This window comes from Mus musculus, chromosome 14 (genome assembly GCF_000001635.26).
Source record: "Mus musculus strain C57BL/6J chromosome 14, GRCm38.p6 C57BL/6J".
Classification (NCBI taxonomy): domain Eukaryota; kingdom Metazoa; phylum Chordata; class Mammalia; order Rodentia; family Muridae; genus Mus; species Mus musculus.
The window spans coordinates 13,809,942-13,832,195 of record NC_000080.6 but is presented as its reverse complement, the minus strand read 5'-3'; the positions used below and the strand labels follow the sequence as shown (position 1 = coordinate 13,832,195).

Genomic DNA, 22,254 nt, shown 5'->3' with positions numbered 1-22,254 from the left:
TATATTTAATTACAAAAATGTTGATAATACCCCTAATTAAGGTCAGACATACATTGCACTTCGGGAAATGGTACAGAAGAGTCCTTAGTTAAGTTAGAAGAGCCTCCTTCTAGGTGTGTTTGCTACTGAATGTAGGCAATTCAGAGAGTTCAGGGTACTTTATCTTCAGAGACAGCATTCTTCAGTGTTACTTTTGCTATAATTTACATGACTGTACTTTCCACAGAGTTCATCTAATGAGCCCAAAAATTCTCCCTAAAGGGGACAAAGAATGTCACAGCTGACCCAAGAATAATAAACCACCGACTAGTGATTGACACCCAGACTCTCCAAGCATGTTCTACAAACTCAGAAAGTTTTAGACTTTTTACTTAATAATTCTGGATGATCTGTCCATCCAGATGCTCATTTCTGATTTTGTGTATAAATAGTCTCATGCTGTGGATGTGACGTTTCTTTCCCCTTCATCACTGACAGGTTACTGTTGACATTGAAGATGAGAATGATGAAGCACCTGTCTGCACACCCTATCTATATACAGCAATCATCCCTGACAATGTTATTGCTGGGACAAATGTCAATGGCCTCAAACTAAACTGTCATGACAGAGATTCACAAGATTTTGAAATGCGCTTTGAAATGGCTTCTGGTACATACTTTAGTTATTTCTTTTAATCACAAACATATGTCAAGTTGACATTAGCTATACAATGTCAAGCATGATATGTAACCCTAGAAGTGACTGTTTATAAGAGTTACACTAACTCATAACGTACAACTCAATTACTCCTGTGACTTCAAAGAGACTCAGAACTTGAGGAAATGCTATAGTTTTTAACACAAGGATTTACATTTGTTATCCATGGAGCCAGCTGAAAAACAGATGACATCTTCCCATCTGATGATATTGTTTCAAGTTCACAAGGCGACATGATGTTGACTCTATTATTGCTGGTTCTATACAGATTCACATAAATGTTATAGTCACCAATTTGTCTTTTATAGGATATCTTTCTTTATTTGAGACCAACCATATATTAGACACCTAGAAATTGTTACATAGAACCATCTAAGGTAGATGTAGAACATATTCGTGGCACTAGCTATTTATTTAACTCTGAATAACATCAACACATAAAATCATAAACCAAAAGAAAGTCTACACAGGTGTCTTGGTCAGGGTTTCTATTCCTGCACAAACATCAAGACCAAGAAGCAAGTTGGGGAGGAAAGGGTTTATTCAGCTTATACTTCCACATTGCTGTTCATCACCAAAGGAAGTCAGGATTGGAACTCAAGCAGGTCAGAAAGCAGGAGCAGATGCAGAAGCCATGGAGGGATGTTCTTTACTGGCTTGCTTCCCCTGGCTTGCTCAGCTTGCTCTCTTATAGAACCAAGACTACCAGCCCAGAGATGGTCCCACCCACAAGGGGCCTTTCCCCCTTGATCACTAATTGAGAAAATGCCTTACAGTTGGATCTCATGAAGGCATTTCCTCAACTGAAGCTCCTTTCTCTGTGATAACTCCAGCTGTGTCAAGTTGACACAAAACTAGCCAGTACACCAGGAAAACAGGGTCCTTGAATTCCTCTTGATCATAACAATAAGACCTTTTCATGAGGCTCATACTGCTGCTGCTCATCTGAAAAAGGGAGAGTGTAGATAGCAGAAAACACATAGCTAATAAACTATGAAGACTGTTTGGTGTTATACCTACTGCTAAATGATAAGCTCCACGAAGAAAGGAGAAATGCTCATCTTGTTTACAATAATGTCATCTACAAGGCCCTGGGTTTGTCTACAAGGACTTTACTTCTTAAGGACATTATTTGTACTGTGGATTGTCTAGCTCAATAGGTATTAGTCTAGACTAAGTTGAATGTGACAATCAAATAAAGGAAGAGGAAAAAAATCAGGCAGAATAAACAGATAGTAGCATTAAGATTTGTTGGTTACATGTGGGGGTTAGACAATTTTTCTTTTTGTGATAGCATCTTTTGTAGCCCAGGTTGGCCTTGAACTCTTCATGTAGCCAAGGATGGCTTTGATCCTCTTGCCTCTCCTGCCCAAGTGCTGAGATTTTAGGGTTAACCGTAACATTCCTAGTTTAAAAACATTTTCCCCTTATAAGTATTTCTTATTTTATTTTAACTTTATTTTAAGCAATTTTTAGATATGGACATTTTTAGTGTACATAGATATTAATTTATATACACATTCTGGGTTTTGACATAATTTTAAGGTATCTTGAGACCATTTGATGTATTCTAAAATAATTTTACTTTCTCATTATTCCTTTTAAAGGAAATGAAAATCTTCATTTCCAATTAGACCCAACTCGGGGTTCAAATACTCCAAAATTAGTTGTGAAGAATCCTTTCCACTTTGAGTCTGGAACTGAACTGCAGCTGCAATATCATCTTGTGGTACATGTCATCGATGACAACCTGCAATATGGCAAAGCTGTCAAGTCCAAGACAGGAACTGCTGTCATAGATATCAATGTGATGAGAACCAGCACACCAATTCCTCCAACCAGTTCTGAAGTAAAGAGTTAGAGAATTTGATTTGAGTTTCTATGCTATAAATATTTTACTGCAAAGTCAAATATCATCCAGAAATGCTAAGATCACTAAATGATCAGACCACTGCTCTCTTTCATATGCCTTTAGACTTTGACACTACCTCAAACAACCATAGGGCTCTATGAATATATATTGTATGTACAGGAATAGTGGAAGTTACATGCACATATGTAGAGGACCACTAAATGGCTGGCCAAATAATATGAAGGTCTTGCTCAATAGAAGGGAACAGTATTCAGTGGATTACAACCATGAGAAAAACTGCAACTGGACACTTTGAAAAACTTTGCTACCATAACAATGGGAACGCATGATGTACCAGGCATGGCACCACGATTTATGGCCATCATTTTATATAATCTTTGGTCCAACTCTATAACATCAGCATACCGTTTAGTATCTTATAATTTATAAAGCAGATATGGGAACCCTCTCTTGAATTACATAATGGCTTATCAGCCACCTGAAATGAATGTTCCTATTTGATCGACTTTAGGGTATAATGTATTGTTTTGTGGCCTTTAAGATACAGCATTAAAAAGTCTTTTTCCTTGAGTATTTAATTTTCAAGAATGCACTGTTACCTCAAGCTACACAAAAGGGAGCAATTAACAGGGACACACAAGTCTAAAAAGACCTTGTGTACCATCTAGCTCAATCTCTTAATTTTATAGGTGAAAAGATTGAGGTGAACAAAAAGAGACATTACTTGCTTTGGAGCACAGAGTGGCTACTCCGTGCAATTCTATTCTCCACAGTTTAATTTGGTGACTCTTTTATGTCATCATGTTTCTCATTGTTACCTGGGTGCTTACACATATATGAGAGTTCGTATCCCATTGTCTGTATCAAGATGGTGCTCTGTACTGATGCTTCACTGTGTAAACAGATGTGCTTTGAAAATAGGGACTAATGCTCTGTTTGCTCTGAAATACTTTTACAGCAGAGAAAGGGTCTGACCATTGTGTACACAGCTATCAACACGTACAAAAGCAGTGACTGGTATGTTCCTTTCATCTTTACTCTGATGGCTGTTTTCTTTGTTGGATTGGTTTCCTGGATGTGTTTTCTACTCTGGAGATATGGAAACATTAAGACCAAGTCTCAGAGAATGACCAAGGAAGTCTCCAAGTCAAAATTCAAGTATGTGGATTTCCTTTTTCTTTTTAAGTTTTTGAAGTAAAGAATTAGAATGAATTAAAGTTTGGTAATCTTAACTGACTGTGATTTTTCCTAAGTGTGCTTTAGAGAGACAAAATACTAGGGGTACAAAACTCAATGGTCTCTTTTACTAGATATCTCCAAACCACTCTAACCTGAAGTGCTGTGGAGGCTTTCTTTAGTAAACAGCAATGTTTCTTGTAGACAGTCTCACAGCAAACTCCCTGATCCCTGGGTTCTTACAATCTTTTCACCCCCTCTTCCACAATTATCAATGAGCATTAGATATAGGAACTCTGTTGTGGTTGTATCAGTTGGTATTTGGGTTCACAATTCTGCATTTTGATGGCTTGTGGTTTTCTGTAATGGTCTTTGTCTCTTGCAAGCAGAAGTTTGCTTGATGAGGGCTGAAGACTACTATTATCTTAGGGACAAGTTAGGAATTGAACTGGCTTAGTAAAGTATGAGCTGAATTAGGACATCCTAGCATGGATGGTGGGTAAAGCAGAAGTTTTTGAGACCTTGGTCCCATGCAAAGAACTATAGACAACTAAGGAATGTCAAAAGCAGGAGACAAAGTGTTCTCTTGGAAGAGCACACCAACTGGTTATCCAATAACAAATGGTCAACCCTGAAAACATGCATACATACAAGAATCACTACACATACTAAGCAGTTTATATATAATATAAACACACATGCATATACATACTCACAGCCACACACACATATGCAACACATTTAATGAAAAAAGGGGCTATGAATTTGAAAGACATCAAGAAAGTATATATTGGAGGGAGGAAAAGAAAAGAAAAATTATGTAATTGTAATTTCTAAAAAAATATTTAAAAAACAGCAACAGAGGTTAGCTTGATGGCATTTAGGAGGCAGAGGCAATAACTGCACAGCAAATTTGAGGATAGATTTTTCTATATGAGACCTTGTTAAACACACACACACACACACACACACACACACACACACACACACACACATATCAAACAAACAGAAATACGCGGATATAGACATGGCTTAGAAGTTAGGAGCACTTACTGCTCTTGCAGAGGATGGGAGTTTAGTAGTTTAGTTCTTAGCACCAACTCTGGGAGGCTGAAAACCCCTTGTAGTTCCACTTACAAAGGATCTGACTTGTAGGCTCCATGAAAACCTACCCACAAATTAAAAATAAAATAATATATCTTTAAAAAACCCCAACCTGCCAAACAACAAAAGAACAACAAAAAATAAAATAAAATAAAAACCAAGCCCTGCCCAAATGGAAGATCAGCACTATGTGATTCGGGGATAGAATGTACTGTCCGTGAGAATTCTTTTAAAACAAAAAACTTTGTGAGCAAAAAAAAAAAAAAAAAAAAAAAAAAAGTCATATTATTTTGAGGCAAAGTGGTTTCATGGACAGGTGTTTGACACTCACTAGGAATTAACTTAGGGACAAGTAAGTAGTAAGTGACAGTTCTCTCTCCACACAACTGATTGGTTTCAAAGTTCATTGAGGTTAAAGAAATGGATAGAAAACACACCTGCTCTTGTTGCCATTTGTCAATACAGTGCTTCAGGGCAAAGACTGCCATAGCTTCAAAAGTAAAGTTGGAACCTGGCCTAGGAACACAGGCCTATAACCCCACATCTATGGGAGACTGAGGCAAGAGGTTTGCAGATTCAAGTACAGCATGAATTAGACCATTTATCAAAATAAAAAAATAAAATGAAGAAAGGTAATATAGAGCATGAAGAGGCTCTGGATTCAATCTCAGTAACACGGGCATGCATGCACACACACCACCACATAACTGTACTTCCGTGCAGGGTAACAAACGTCAGAGTTAGATCTGTGTTTCCGTTACTGACACAGGATTTTTTTAATGGTGTAGTAAAGCAGATGGGAATAGCTAATGAAAATCACATTATTACTTCTTTGTAAAAAACAGAACAAAACTAGATGTGATAACAGTTACATGTTAATTATTGAATGAAATGATTTTCAACATATATTATCATAATTTAACTGATGTTTTGTCAAATTTTTTTTTGTACAGAGGAATGAAATATGTTGTAGGTAAGATATAATTTGCTAATTATTCTTGGATTATATAATTTTAAAATTATATACACTTATACTAATACAATATTTTGTTGATTTTTTGAGAATTTCTTGAAACGTATTTTGACCATAGTCACTCCCATACCACCTTGTAATTTTCCTACATTCACCTTCCTAAGTGTTCACTACTTCACAACTTCATGTCCTCTGAGAATGGCTGAGCTACCAGAAACCACACTCTTATAAAACGAAAATAGCTGATAACCCTTTTGCCAGAGCCATCAACTGTCAGTGGCTTTTCAGAGAGGTGTGGCCTGTGAGTCTCTCCTTACTCCATGCTCAAATACTGAGGGGTTTGTTCTTAGACAGGCCTTGTGCGGACATCACAGCTGCTGTGACCTCATACAATGGTCCTGTCATTTCTAGAAGACACTGCTTTGCCCAGCCTCTCCCTGACCTCTACTATGTGTGTATAATATTTATATAAATATTCTTTTATATGTATATACACACATATACATATATAAATACTTAAATACATACACACACAAGTATATATGAACTTTACAAAATAGTTTCCATAAATCTGTTTTGAACATCCTTAGTCTTATTTAAAAAAATATGAACTGTATCACAAATTTGCATGCTATCCTTACCGGGGGGACATGCTGACCACTTCAGTTTCCGTGTGTGTATTGCTGAAGGAACCACACCTATATTTCAGTTTTTATTTTGTGGAAGGTCACGGAGCAACTGAAGGGAGTCAGGTTGTTCCTTTCTGTCATGTGGGCACCAACCTTGGGTTGTCATGCTTGTCAACAATTATCTCAACTCTGAGTCATCTTGCAGGCCCACCCCCATGTCATTTAAAAATGCCACCCATGACATACTTACCTACTATTTATTTGTTTACTCATTTAGTGTATTCTTTTAAACAGGAGATAGAAGTCAAAGAGAAAAAAATGTTATCACAGAAACCAGGAACAAAAACCTAGAAGTGTTAACAGTAAGTGCATTTTTGTCTATTTTTTATGCATATTGAAGTTTTTCCTTGTAAACATACGGTAAAATCTATTCAAACATTATAGGAAGGAAATAAAATAATGTCAGTTCATTATTTTTGCTGAATTAGTGAGTATGTTACAAAGCTGAGATTTCAGATTAAACTTTAGGAACTTGGTAAGGTCAAAATTTACCTAAAATATATAGCAAAACATGAATAGGCAAATTTAACCTCACATTATTTTATACTACTTAGAACTTAAGACTATATTTGAAAATACATTATACATGTAACAGACTTGGGTAAATTCCTCAACCTTAGAGTCTTTAGCAGATGGTAAATATAGCCCCAGAGAAGGTATAACAATTCAAATTGGCTGAAGCGTAATCACTGAATAATCCACATAAATACACCACGGAGGGCTGGATCTTGGATCCATAATGCAGCACAGAACGAGAAAGGGCGCCTTTAGTTTTCATCTTTCACCTTTCTTTCAGTTGTTTCCCATGCACTCTGGACATTTCTGCCATCATGCTGGCTGGCCATGGCCTTGTTTCACAGGCTGGTTCCCTATCAATGCCCCCATCCCCAAGCCTTCTTTAAGGAGGCTGGTGCCACACAATTGTTTGATCATCCGAGTTAGTTTTCTGGTGTTTCCATAACAGAACACTACAGACCTTACAGGCTTAACAACAGACATTTATTAGGCAGAGTACTAGAAGCTATATGCCCATTGCTGTGCCAAGGCTGCTTGGTCTCGAGGACACTGTTGTCTGTGTCCTCATTTGCTCTTATAATACTGGCCCAAATAGAATGGCATTCTGATGTCCTAGAAAGTCAGGAAGCCACATACAGTGTGACCTTTAATGCCTCTCATACAAGATTCCCATTAAGAGAGAAATCTGAGTTAACAGAGGTCATGGCAGGCAGAGAAAAATGTGAGGGATGTGTTTGAGAGGAGGTAAGACTAATGGGGAGTTTTAGTCTCTAAACTGCTAACCTTCTATAGATTACTTGCAAGTAATCATGCCCTAGTCTTATTTCTGTTTATGAATTAAAATATCCTGACAAAAAAATCAACTTATGAGACAAAGAGGCCATCTTACACTCTGGGCTGTAGTCCACTACTGGCGTGGCAGGAGTTTGAAGTAGCCAGTCACATCACAGCCATGGTCAGCAGCAAGGAATGCATGGGGACTTAGGGTTCAGCTAGTTTTCTCCTCTCTGAACAGTTGAGAGCCCCAAACCACTTTCAGGCTGGGTCTTCCTACATCAGTGTACATAATTAAGACACCCCTCCCAGAAATGCCCACAGCCCAACCTGATCTAGATAACACCATACTGAGCATCATTCTGGGTGATTCTAGGTTATATCAAGTTGACAAAATTAGGACTAACCACCAAAAGTCATTTGCTTAAACACACAGCAAAAATAATTTTATCAAGTTGGCTTATTACTGATGTGAACTCAGTCTCTCTCTCTCTCCCTCTCTCTCTGTCTCTCTGTTCCTCCCTCCTTCCTTCCTTCCTTCCTTCCTTCCTTCCTTCCTTCCTTCCTTCCATCCCTCCCCCTTTCTTTCTTTCTTAAAGGAAACCACTGTATATGAGACTGTGTTTGATGGAGAAGCCACTGATCCAGGTATGATGTTTCTGTATCATTTGAATTAAGTTCATTTTGTGGATTTAGATACCAAAAAACACTAATGGATTCATTTTTCACTATGCTTTGCAAGAATAAGCATGCTAGAGAAAACTACTTTAGGGCTAAGCAGGCACCATGAGTAACTGAAACAGGTTAGATGAAAAGAATCAGTTGATTCCTCAATGGCATTTAATGCATGGGAGACATCACCCTTTCTCAGTTCCATCAAATTATTTCCACCTGGAGACAAGGACAGGAATTTAGAATTTTATGAGTCAAAAGGAGCTGGACATCTACCTTAGCATATATGAAATATGCATCTTTTAAATATGGGTAATGAGTTTAATTAAACATCATTTAAGGGTAAATAAAACACATTTTTATTTCTGATTATATATTTCTTGGTAGCCCCCAAAGGTTACTGACTTGGAATATTAGCCATCTTATTATAACTGATACTTTACTGTGCCAGCAATGTGAGTAACTGTTGCTTGGGCAGTTTTTACCTTCATGAGGATCAGTGGAGTTCCTCCAGTACTATTCTTCTGGCAGCTGGTCTGACATGGTGGGTCCAAACGGGAAGACATTTGTAGGTTGGGTATAGTTGGGTCCTCTGGCCTCTTTCTGCAGTATCTCTGTCAGGATTAGCTGAACACTCTTCATGGTGGTTTGGCTCTCTCCAGGGAATTTGTAGCCTTTTGAGGCCCGGGCTTGAAAATCACAAGGCATTGAACTCATTGGCACAGGGGTAAATTTCCTAAATAGAACTCGAATGGCTCATGCTCTAAGATCAACAATTGATAAATGGGACCTCATGAAACTGGAAAGCTTCTGTAAGGCAAAGGACATGGTCAATAAGACAAATTGACAACCTATCTATTGGGAAAAAAAAACTTCACTAACCCCACATCCAATAGAGGGCTAATATCCAAAATATATGAAGAACTCAAGAAGTTAATCACCAAAAAACCAAACAACCCAATCATAAAATGGGGTAAAGAACTAAATTGAGATTTCACAACTGAGGAATCTCTAATGGCTGAGAAACACCTAAGAAGATGTTCAAAGTCCTTAGCAATCAGAGAAGTGCAAATCAAAACAACCCTAAGATTTCACCTTACACCAATCAAAATGGCTAAGATCAAAACCTCAGGTGACAACACATGCTGGATAGGATGTAGAGAAAGAGGACCCTCCTCCATTGCTGGTGGGATTGGAAACGGTACAACCACTCTGGAAATCAACCTGGAGGTTCCTTAGAAAATTGGAAATAGACCCAGCTATACCACTCTTGGGAATATTCCCAAAAAGATGTCCCCCCCATGCCACAAAGACACACGTTCCACTATGTTCATAGCGGCCTTATTTGTGATAGCCAGAACTGGAAACAACCTAGATGTCCCAAGACAGAAGAATGAATAGAGAAAATATGGCACATTTACACAATGGAATACTACTCAGCTATTAAGAATGAGGACATCCTGAGTTTTGCAGGCAAATGGATGTAAGTAGAAAATAGCACCCTGAATGAGGTAACTCAGACCCTAAAGGACATGCATGGTATGTACTCACTAATAAGTAGATATTAGCTAAAAAACAAACAACAAACAAACAAAAAAAAACACATACAGAATACATAAGATACAGTTCACAGAACTCAAAAAGCTCAACAAGTTGAAGTGCTCAAGTGAGGACGCCTCAGTCCCACTTGGGAGAGGGAAGAAAGCAATCACAAGTGTGTGTGTGTGGGGGGGGTGGACCTGGGAGGGAAAGTGGTTGGGGGGGGTGCTTGGGAGGTAGAGGGGAACATGATCTGGTATTGGGTGAGAGAAAATGACTGAAGTCCTGAGGACCAGCAGAAAGAATGGCAACAAGCAACCTCAGGGAATAAAAGGTTGGGGAAACCCCCAGAATGCACCAGAGACCTGGGAGGTAAGAGACTTCCAGGACTCAAAGGGAGAGACCTTAGATGAAATGCCCAACAGCAGGGAGAGGGAACATATAGAGCTCACATCCAGCAGGAAGACAGGACATCAAGTGACGGATGGGGTTGCCATCTCACAGTCACATCTCTGACCCATAATTGTTCCTGTCTGAAGGAATTACAGGGATGGAAATGGAGAGGAACTTGAGGAAAAGAAGGTCCAGTGACAGGCCCAAAGTGGGGTCCAGCTCAATGGGAGGTCCCAAGTCCTGACACTATTTCTGAGGCTATGGAGAGCTCATAAAAAGGGATCTATCATGACTGCCCTCCGAAAGACCCAACAAGCATCTGAAAGAGTCAGATGCAGTTTTTTGCACCCAACCAATAGACAAAAGCAGCTGACGCCTGTTGTTGAATGAGGGAAGGCTGAAAGAAGCTGAGGAGAAGGGCGATCCTGTAGGAGTAGCAATCTCAGTTAATCTCCGAGATCTCTCAAATACTAGAGCACCAAACAGACAGCATACACCAACTGATACGAGGCCCCCAACACACATACAGTAGAGGACTTCCGGGTCTGTGTTCATTCAGAGATGATGCACCTAGCCCTCAAGAGACTGGAGGTCCCAGGGAGTTTGGAGGTCCGGTGGGGTGGGGGATGGGGGCATCCACATGGAGACAGGGTGGGGTTGGGGGGAGGAGTTGGATGTGGAGCAGATAGAGGGAGGATGTGTGTGTGGAGGGGTGGGGAATGGAATATGGAGTGTAAAAAATAAATCAAAAATAAGTAAATTTAAAAGAAAGAAAGAAAGAGAGAGAGAAAGAAAGAAAGAAGGAAGGAAGGAAGGAAGGAAGGAAGGAAGGAAGGAAGGAAGGAAAGAAGGAAGAAAAGAAAGAAAGAAAACCACAAGGCATCACTTCTGCTGATCTAGCAAGGGGCATTTCAAACCTCTTTAAGGGTCAAGCTCAAAGATTCTCTAGGGATCTTTATCAGCTTCCATTTCTATAGGCCAGCTGGGCCAGATTCACAACTCTTAATCTATCATTTATCTCTCACGAATCCTACCATTGCAAAGAAAATCATACCTTCATTTTACAGAACACTCCACAAGCTTTATGCACTTCATTTTTAAGGGAAGAAAGGAGACTTGGGAATGGCTAGAGGCTTAGGATAAGCCAAAGATCTGGAATTAACAGGCTGAGGTTTGAAAGTTGGTTTAACTGGCACCTTTCCATGTGATCTTGCAGCAAGCATTTAGTATTTCAGGGTCTCCATTTCCACAGCTGAAAAGTGGGTATGATGTAGGCTTTGCCTGTTGTGTGGAGGTGTCTATGCATTTTAAACACCATTACAATAAAGATGAGAATCACTTTGTCAAATATTAGGCAACATGAGGCATTAGTTGCAACAGACTCAGAAGTACTATGGAATCTTGTGATACTGCTCTGTAACTTAGCTCCTGTCCGCTCTAGATGTCTTGGCATGAAGTTAGCCATATTTTATTGTTGGCTTCCAGCTTTTCCCTAAAGAACATCACCTTTTAAGATATTTTATTAAATTGAAAATATATCACTCATCCTAACCTGTTGTATGTTAAGTAGGCTTTAGGAATTTCAAGTTTCAGTAATTCATTAAAAGTGTATGAGGACAAATATAGAGTCTTTACCAATGTCAAATGTCACTTGGTGCTCTCATTCTTCACAGCAATAAAGCGTTTTATTTCCATGTTCTTGTGATTGAAATACTATCCTTGTTTATGCTTAATCAGTATTGAGTATTTAATCAGGCTTTGAGAATGGGTCACAGTCATATGCCTCTCTGAGATGAAAAGAGTTGATGTGACTCTTTGGGAGAGAGACTGAGTCTTGAGTCATGAGGTGCAGGTAGATGAGGCAGAGCGATCTCTGGGTTCAATAGCAGCAGGTGTGTGTTACATGCCTGTAAGCAATCAATGCCTATGCCGTACATCCTGTGTGACCCCAGGCCCTCAGCAACTCTTCTTTATTGGTGTTATTGTTATTGTTGTTTTGCATTGGTTGGGTTGGAACCTGGAATCTTGCATGCACTGGGCAAGTGTTCCATGACTGATCTAAATACAACCCCAGACCGTTACCATTATTATTGGAGATATTTAAAGTTTATTTTATGCCATTTCTTGGTTTCCTCTAAAATTAGAACTATATATTTCTTTAATCAACATTTTAACACCATTACCAGACTTGTAAGTACTTTATAAACATTAATCTATTTAATTTTTATTTTGTTAAATACATACAATACAAAACTATGTGTTTTACCAAAAATTATTTTAACCAGTATATGTTTGTATTTATGTATTTTCCTCAGTTGCTTTCTTCCTTACTTTTGAGATAAGGGCTCCCACTGTACCTGGACCTCATTAATTTGCCTAGAATGGGGATCCAGTGGGCTCCAGGAACCTCCCTGTCTCTTCATCCCTCTGCTCCAGCACTGGAGTTAAGATGTACCTCCATGCCTAGATTATTACTAAGGAAAGTGCAAACATTTCATGGATGCAATGTACTTTGACCACTTTCATCTCCCCTTTTCCTCTTCAGTTTCTACCCTCTCCTAACACATTTTCTTTTCAACTTATGTGCTCTTAAATAACAAGCCTACTCAGTGACCTTAGTGCTGCCTCTGTGTGTCTAGGACATCTACTGGAGCCTGGGTAGCTTCTTTGAAGCCACATTCCTAAGAAAACTGACTGTCCTGATACCAGTATCCATCAGTTACTAATCGACTCTCCCATGTATAGACTGAGGTTTTGACTGACTTGATCTTGCATGGACTTTGTGCATGCAGTCATAACCACTTGGCTTGTCTTGAACCTGACTATTCAATGGACAGCTTAGCTATCATTTTCAAGTTCCAGTGTTAACTATTGGATAAGGCTTGTTTTGGTGCTATAGATTTGTGTATATGTTTGTGAGTATTTGTGTGTGTGTGTGTGTGTGTGTGTGTGTGTGTGTGTGTGTGTGTGTGTAGAATGGGTTTCTCAGTGAATAATGGTGTTAACATCTACATTAGAAGAAGAATTATCTTTCAGTGAATGGACTGGCTCTACATAGTACAGATTTACAAAACTCTGGTATTGACCTATGTGTGCTGTTTCTTATTGTCATGTACTAAATGTTTGGTAGGACCCTGAATGTGAACCATAAATACTGTTTGTGGGTTCAAATGAATAGATGATGACACAGTCTCCTTCCTACCTTTGGCTGTTACTGTTAGAGCTCTGTACTCGCTTACAGGTGATACAAGTAGGTTAACATCAGTGTGCCTCGGTTTCCTTATTTCTAATATGTGAGCCTCTCTCCAGCATATTGGGTGTTCTTGGCATAAAAACACTGCATATAACCTACTACTGATCAGCACTGCAGGGATCATTTTTACTATTGTTAAGTTTTTATATAACCACATAATAAGCAGTCATAGCTTGCTTGATACCCTACTTTCCAAGTTTTATTCCCAGTTCTTCCGCCAATATTTTATTATTTCATCTATGAGATTGATTGGAAAATCCTCAGATCAATTAAGGTACTTTTGGGGGTGGCAGTCATGGGAGGGTTCAGTAAAGTTTTGAGTTATTCTTTTTTAAACTCAAAAAAATAGTTATAGGCTCACAAAAATTGTCTCTTTTTTAATTTTTATTACATATTTTCTCTATTTACATTTTAAACATTATCCCCTTTCCTGGTTTCCCTGCCACAAACCCCTATTGCCTCTTCCTTTCCCCTGCTCACCAACCCACCCACTTCTGCTTCCTAGCCTTGGCATTCCCCTGCACTGGGGCATACACCCTTCACGGGACCAAGGGCTTCTCCTCCCATTGATGACCGACTAGGCCATCCTCTGCTACTTTTGCAGCTGGAGCTATTGGTCCCTCTTTGTTGGTGGTTTAGTCCCTGGGAGCTCTGAGGGTACTGGTTGCTTCATATTCTATGGGGCTGCAAACCCCTTCAACTCCTTGGGTCCTTTCTCTAGTTCCTCCATTGGGGACCTGTGCGCAGTCAAATGGTAGACTGAGAGCATCCACCTCTGTATTTGTTAGGCACTCATAGAGCCTCTCAGGAGACAGCTATTGTCAGGCTCCTGTCACCAAGCTCTTTTTGGCATCCACAATAGTGTCTGGATTTGGTGACTGTATATGGGATGGATCCCCAGGTGGTGCAGTCTCTGGATGGCCTTTACTTTAGTCTCTGCTCCACACTTTGTTTCTGTAATTCCTCCATTGGATACTTCATTCTTCCTTCTAAGGAGGACTGAAGTATCCATACTTTGTTCTTCCTTCTTCTTGAGCTTCATGTGGTCTGTGAATTGTATCTTGGGTATTCTGAGCTTCTGGACTATCAGTGAGTGAATACCATGTATGTTCTTTTGTGATTGGTATACCTCACTCAGGATGCTATTTTTTTTTTAGTTCCGTCCATTTGCCTAATAATTTCATAAAGTCATTGTTTTAATAGCTGAGTAATGCTCCATTGTATAAATGTACCACATTTTTTGTATCCATTACTCTGATGAGGGACATCTGTGTTCTTTCCATCTTCTGGATATTATAAATAAGGCTGCTGTGAACATATTGAAGCATGTGTCCTAGTTACATGTTGGAGCATCTTCTGGATATATACCCAGGAGTGGTATTAGTGGGTCCTCAGGTAGTATTATGTCCAATTTTCTGAGGAACTGCCAAATTGATTTCCACAGTGGTTGTGCCAGCTTGCAATCCCACCAGCAATGGAGGAGTGTTGGTCTTTCTCCAAATCCTAGCCAGCATCTGCTGTAACTTGATCTTTTAATTTTTGTCATTCTGATTGGTATGAGGTGGAATCTCAGGGCTGTTTTGATTTGCATTTCCCTGATGACTAAGGATGTTGAACATTTCTTTAGGTGCTTCTCAGCCATTCGGTATTCCTTAGTTGAGAATTCTTTGTTTAGCTCTGTGCCCCATTTTTTAATAGGGTTATTTAATTCTCTGGATTCTAACTTCTTGAGTTCTTTGTATATATTGGATATTAGCCCTCTATCGGTTATAGGGTTGGTAAAGATCTTTTCCCAATCTATTGGTTGCCTTTTTGTCCTATTGACAGTATCCTTTGCCTTAAAGAAGCTTTGCATGAGGTCCCATTTGTTAATTCTTGATCTTAGAGCATAATCTATTGGTGTTCTTCCCCCTGTGCCCAAGTCCTCAAGGCTCTTGCCCAGTTTCTTTTCAATTAGTTTCAGTGTATCTGTTTTTTTAAAAAGATTTATTTATTTATTATATGTAAGTACACTGTAGCTGTCTTCAGACACACCAGAAGAGGGAGTCAGATCTTATTACAGATGGTTGCAAGCCACCATGTTGTTGCTGGAATTTGAACTCAGGACCTTTGAAAGAGCAGTTGGGTGTTCTTACCTGCTGAGCCATCTCACCAACCCTAGTGTATCTGGTTTTATGTGGAAGTCTTTGATCCACATGGACTTGAGCTTTGTACAAGGAGATAAAAATGGATCAATTTGCATTCTTCTAAATGCTATCTGCCAGTTGAAGCAGCACCATTGTTGAAAATGCTGTCTTTTCCCACTGGATGGTTTTAGCTCCCTTGTCAAAAATCAAGTGACCATAGGTGTGTGGGTTCGTTTCTGGGTCTTCAATTTGATTCCATTGAAGAGATATTATCTTTAAGTCTTTGACCATGTCTTGCTGAAAACTAGAAACTAAATCTGTACAGCGTTGATGCATGTCTGCCCTAAAGTTGTTGGTTCTCAGCCTTTCTAATGCAGTGAGTATCCTCATTTAATATAGTTTTCATGTTGTGCTCACCCCAACCATAAAGTTATTTTGTTGCTACTACATAACAATAATTTTGTACTTTCATGAATCATAATATAAATATATGACATGCGTATATGACATTTGACCCTCCAAAGGCCCCTGACCCACAGGTTGAGAACTATTGTCCTAAAGGGACTATCTTTCATAACGAGAATACATTTTCCAAAGTAAGAAACTAACATTGGAATAGAACAACCAAGTAGACCAGAGGCTTTAGACTCCATCAATTCTTGCATGTCCTAAAAATATATCTCTTTATGGAGGATTAATCATCTAGGGAGATTCACATAGCTGCTGAAAGTGTCAATTCACAGTACTGACTTTCTTTCAAAGGATCTACTAGAAGGCACATGTTTTTAAATGCATGTGAAAATCCAAACTGCCTCCATTTGATTCTTTTTCTCTTAGTAAATATGTAAGACTTGAGAAGACAAGCCAGCCACTCTGGACTACACAGCAAATGTCCAATAAACACTTGGTGCAAGTTTGTCATTGTGATGGTTTGTATATTCTTGGACCAGGGAGAGGCACCATTTGGAGGTGTGCCCTTGTTGGAATAGGTGTGACCTGGTTGGAGTAGGTGTGTCACTGTGGGTGTGGCCATAAGATCCTCACTCTAGTTGCCTGGAAGTCAGTCTTCCACCAGCAGCCTTTGGATGAAGATGTAGAACTCTCAGCTCCTTCTGCACTCTGCCTGCCTGGATGCTGCCATGCTCCCACCTTGATGGTAATGGACTAAAGCTCTGAACCTGTAAGCCAGCCCCAATTAAATGTTGTTTTTTATTAGACTTGCCTTGATCATGGTGTCTGTTCACAGCAGTAAAACCCTAACTAAGACAGTCATAATCCACTTTCTCTATGGTTTTTCTTTTCCACAGTCTCTGGGAATATGTATGCATACAATAGCAGAACAGGTGCAAGAAAATGGAAGACACTAGAACACCAGGAAGAGTCCTTTGGGAGCATATACTTCGTCTCAGAATCCAGTCCCTTGGAAGAATCAAAACACTTGAAAATTCCCCTGCAACAATAGTTCCTCTGAATGATGGCATTTTGTGGGTGTTACTGGCATAGCTAACTAAATTTAATCTGTACACCTGATTTCAGCTGTGGGGTGGATGTTTATAGCTTTCTAGAATCAGCTAATTCTTCTGGAGGTCAGTAAGGGATATCATTTTTAAGTCTTTGGCTATGTTTTGCTGAAAACTAGAAACTAAATTTGTTTACCTCCTGTGCCCCCCTTGGCTCACAGGGTATAGCTCCTTTAGATCATCACTTTTTTCCTCACTGATGTAGTCCAGCCCATGCTTAGCACAGAGTAGGACTCCATACCTACTTGACAAATAAAAGCATTTGAGTATATAAGTACATTTCTTGCCTTTGATTCAGGTCACTTATTCCACTGTGACTTAGAGAGCAGGAATGGGAATCATCTTCAGGAAAGGTAGTTTGTTTTATTTGATTTCATTTCTTGTAGTCATAAAAAATGTAGGATCTTACAGAAGTACAATTGATCAAGCTTTTAATTTTCTTTTTATAGGTCTCTGGAGGATGACCACCTGAAGACTTTAGTTATTGATGACTCGCTAAGGAGATGTCAGTGTCAAGCTTTTCAAAAGCACTGCACACAGACAGATTTCTAAGATTCATTTTGGCTTTTTCATGACCTGTGATCTGGAGACCAGGAGAAACAAAGGCAGAAGCCCACAAGCAGTGCTGAGAACCTTAACCAACATTTACTCCGCAATGAAACTGGCTTGGGATATATACTCTCTTAATTAATAATAATCAGAGTAAGATATACACCATGAGCAATACTAAACTAATATTTGAATCTGAAGTTATCAGGGACTTGAGTGACCACAAATGCCTTAGTACTTACTTCTGCTTACAGAAGTTCAAGGTTCGGTAGAACAGATCTCTCAACATCAAATACCTGAAATTAAGCCGGTGTTTCTTACTTATGTCTGCTTGAGGGATTGAGTCTCAAGAGGCTACAGCAGAGGCTATCAATGATTTTGAAGTGTGACAAGTCCTTTTGTCTCTCTGAAGTCCAATGTGTTTTCTGGTAAAAGATGTATGCTTTAAATCACAGTTCTATCTATCTATCTATCTATCTATCTATCTATCTATCTATCTATCTATCTATCATCTATCTATCTATGTGTGCTCACGTGTATTATGTAGGTGCAGATGCATGTCATATATGTGTGCAAATGTGTGGAGGCCAGAAGTTAATGTCAGGTGTCTTCTTTACTATTTCTCACTTAGAAAAGTGTTTTGAGGCCATTATTTATCTATAACTGACCTGAAATTCACTACATAGCCTGCCAGGCTGGGCTTGAACTCACAGAGATCAGCCAGCTCCTGTCTCCTGGGTGTGGGGATTAAAGACAAATGTAACTATGTATGGTTTCCCAACTTGTTTTTGAGACAGGGTCTCTAACTGAACCACAGAATTACTGATTTGGCTGGGCTGAGTGGATTTCAATCCCTTGGATCCTCCTGCCTCCATCTCTTAGGCACTAGGATGACAGGCATGTGCTGCTGTGCTCAGTGTTTTACGCGACTGTTGTAGATTTTCATATTTGCATGGCAACCTGACCTGTGATGCACACTAAAGCCCTCAGTACTTCACTCTGTCTCACACTGAGTTGTGAGAAGAAATAGTACACAGCTCTAAGTCTTTAGGTGGCAGCACTTCCTAACCGATAAACTAGAGACACAGGAATACAGCAGGTGTGGTGTGGTGTGGTGTGGTGTGTGTGTGTGTGTGTGTGTGTGTGTGTGTGTGTGTGTGTGTGTGCAGTTTTGGGATTTATAGATTGGAACCAGTTGGTAATTAGCTTAACAATGTCTGTGAAAGGAGCAGCCTGCTTTTTTCCAGATGGCAGTGAAATTCTCCTTCAGGGGAGAGACCAAAGAATGTCTGGGAAAGGCTCTTCACTCTCCAGCTATCCTCTCTTAGGATCAATTAGGATTTGATGAATAGTGTCTCCATCTGTTGCCAGCTGGGTTTTGAGGGGGAAAGCACAAACATGTATAAACTTTCTTTTCAAAGTCTAGCTTGGATCCATTTGTATTGGATATGCCTGTGCCAAAACAAAACAAACTGTTCAGTTGGTATTTGTTATCCACACAAACAGGCTTGTCTCAACTTGTTTGGTAGTTTGGGATTCAGTTGCAGACTTGTCAGCAGAAAAGACCTGGAATGGAAACCCTTTGAGGATTTGTTTGGGAGAGAAGAGGTACAGCTGCCCTCAGGATCAGGCCTTGTGGTGGAATCTTTGTGTCTCTGTCAATTTGCCTCTGAACTATATTTATTTGTGATGTCCATTTTGCCCAATTTCATAATATGATTTTTATCAGGGTGACATTGACACTTCCACAAACTGGGCAACTTAAAGCAACAAAAGCGTATGTGTACCTGTGTTGCAGGATGTTCTCTGTCCAGTCACATTAGGGCAAAGGGAGGCCTGTGATTGGACAGGGAAAAGGGAGGCAGAGCTAAAAGTGGCCAAGTCAGAGTGTCTTGGGATAGGAGAAGGAAGATGGCTGCTGACTTGTACCCATGGGTGTTTTCCAGCCACAAGTCGCTATGATTTCACAAGGTTAGAAATATTGGGATAAAGCTTTGTAAATTGAGATATTATTGATACATAAATCTTATTGGTTAAGTAAGCTTTAAGAGTCTTGATTCTACAGGGTTACTGGGTCTTGTGATATGCAACCATGATGTTGGTGGTTCCATTTAGTTACTGGAATGTGGGATCAACAACTACATGAGTTCATGGCTGAGGAAGAACGAGCAACACCAGGGACAAGCAAACGAGAGACGGGCACACAGCGAGGGGTCAGGCACAGCAATCAGGTGCAGTCAGGGATAGCTCCAGAGACTTGACAGTGGCGGCAGGAGTGCAGGAGCATAGTCCGGCCCAGTGGAGAGTTGGCAGGATCTTTTTAAATATTTCCCACAACGGACCTGCACTGTTTGGTATCTAAGATACTATGTGGCTGCTAACAGGGGAAATGTTCGTTGGAGTTTCTGGGAAGGAACTATTCCTGTCTCTGCCCTACTTTGATGGCTACATTCTTGGACTTTAGGTATCTCTCTAAACCTTGTCAGTTACATAGGACCTTTTGCTTTATGTGTCTGTCAAATTTTCTTTTGCTTAACATTTACCTGACATTGTTAAGAGTTCATGTTATGTTTCAGTTTGCCTTTTTCTACTTTACCCTGATAGAGCATCTGCCTCTGGGTGTGAGCTGGATAACCAGGATGGAAGACTGTTTGCTGTGAGATCATGTTCACTATTCAAGGAGTTAGGACAGGAGCATACCACTTTAGAGAATCAACATTAAATTTACTATGGCAATTTTAAAATACTTCAATATGTGTGATTCTTAGTCTCATGCCAGCAGATCCAGTATATGGAAGGTGAAACAGAAGGATCACCATGATGTTGAGGCCAGCCTTGTCTACAGTGACTTCTGGGTCACCATAAGGCTACAGAGTAAAACCCTATTTCAAAGGACTGTCACCCACCACTTATTCAATGTGTATATGTTGAGAGCAGCGGGTATGGGGAAATAAAGGAGGTGGGAGAAAACCTGCATCCTGCCAGAGTTCTGGTGCTCTGGTTGGGTAGACGAGGAGGACTGCAGCATGCTCTCCTTGCCGCCCCAGGTGGGTGTCTGGCTGTGTGAATCCACAGTCCCCAGCCCGTGGGGTGGTGGTGGGGTAGTGGAGAGGGAGCAGTTTGAGGCCTCTGGGCCTAATGGAAGCCAGAGATAATAGGTTCTCAGTCTCAGACATCCCAGGATGTCGCTGGACACTGCAGAAAATCTGAGAACAAGTGGGGGTCCAGAGGCAGCTCCCCCAACCTTGGGGCTGCAAAGAGAAAAGGGCAGGGAGAGAGGGGGCACTGGGTGGTTCCCACACAGGCGAGAGTCTTTGGTTCAGTCCATGGCTGGAGTGCAGGAAGGCCTTTCAGCAGGAGGTTAGACGCAGCTCTTTAGGGGAAAGCCTATTCTATCATTCAAATATGGCAGGCTTTGATAAGCAGAGATGGTCTATGGTTTTAGAGCTTTATTGTTGAAAGGCAGAGAGAAAAAGAAAAGGTAGAAAAGAAGAAGTCAGCCATGGCCATGTGGAGACCAGGGGAAGCAAGAGGGGAAGAAGGAAATCTAGAGATAAGAATGAGAAGTAAGAGCTTAAGAGAGAGAGGAGGGGCCAATTAGCCCCTTTTAGTAGGCTGGGCTATCTTGCTCTTGCAGGGTATCTGTAGAGAGGAGCATACCTGGCTATTGTCAGGTAACTGTGAGGGTGAAGTCTAGCCAAAATGCCAGGAGCTTGGGACTTTCTGTGTGACTGATAATCACAGGATTGTGGAGTTGGGGGCTCCATGGAGTCAGGCACCTATGTGTCTGAGAGCATGGCTCACTGTTTCGTCCCTTGTAGAGTTTCTACTGGGTCTCCAGAGTAAGTCTCGCTTGACCAGAAAAAAACAGGCTGCCTTTCATGGTCCCACAATATGTGATAAAGCAATGTAGTTGTTAAAAAGTTTACTCTTTCAGATATCCTGACCAGTTTCCCCTCTCTCCTCTCTCCTCTGTCCCTTTCCCACTTCTCCATTTCCCTTTAGAAAAGGAGAGGCCTCCCAGGCATATCAACCAAACATGGCATATCAAGTTACCAATAAAACCAGGCACTTCCCTTCAAATGAAGCATAGGAGGAAAAGATCCCGAAAGCAGACAAAAGATTCAGAGAGTCTCTGCTCCTACTGTTAAGAGTTCCATAAGAACACCAAGCTATACAACCACAAGTATAGAGGCCCTAGGTCAGATCCATGCAGGCTCCCTAATTGTTGGTTCAGACCCTGTTTGCCCCTAGTACCCTAGGTTAGTTGATTCTGTGGGTTTTCTTGTGCTGACTTTGACTCCTCCAGCTCCTACAATCCTTCTTCATCCTCTTCGGCAGGATTTCCCAAGCTCTGCCTAATGTTTGGCTGTGGGTCTGCATCTGTTCCCATCCATTGC

The 22,254-nt window shown here is 40.3% G+C and overlaps 1 protein-coding gene across 1 annotated transcript in view; it reads left to right on the top strand.

Moving 5' to 3' along the window:
• Positions 1 to 3,768, top strand: part of Gm281 (predicted gene 281) — an 86,094-nt gene extending 82,326 nt beyond the window's left edge. The window contains exons 13-15 of the mRNA XM_011244864.1: positions 478 to 649; positions 2,305 to 2,546; positions 3,529 to 3,768. Coding sequence (XP_011243166.1) covers positions 478 to 649; positions 2,305 to 2,546; positions 3,529 to 3,768 — 654 coding nt within the window. The remainder of the gene's footprint in view (positions 1 to 477; positions 650 to 2,304; positions 2,547 to 3,528) is intronic.
• Positions 3,769 to 22,254: the final 18,486 nt, after the last annotated feature.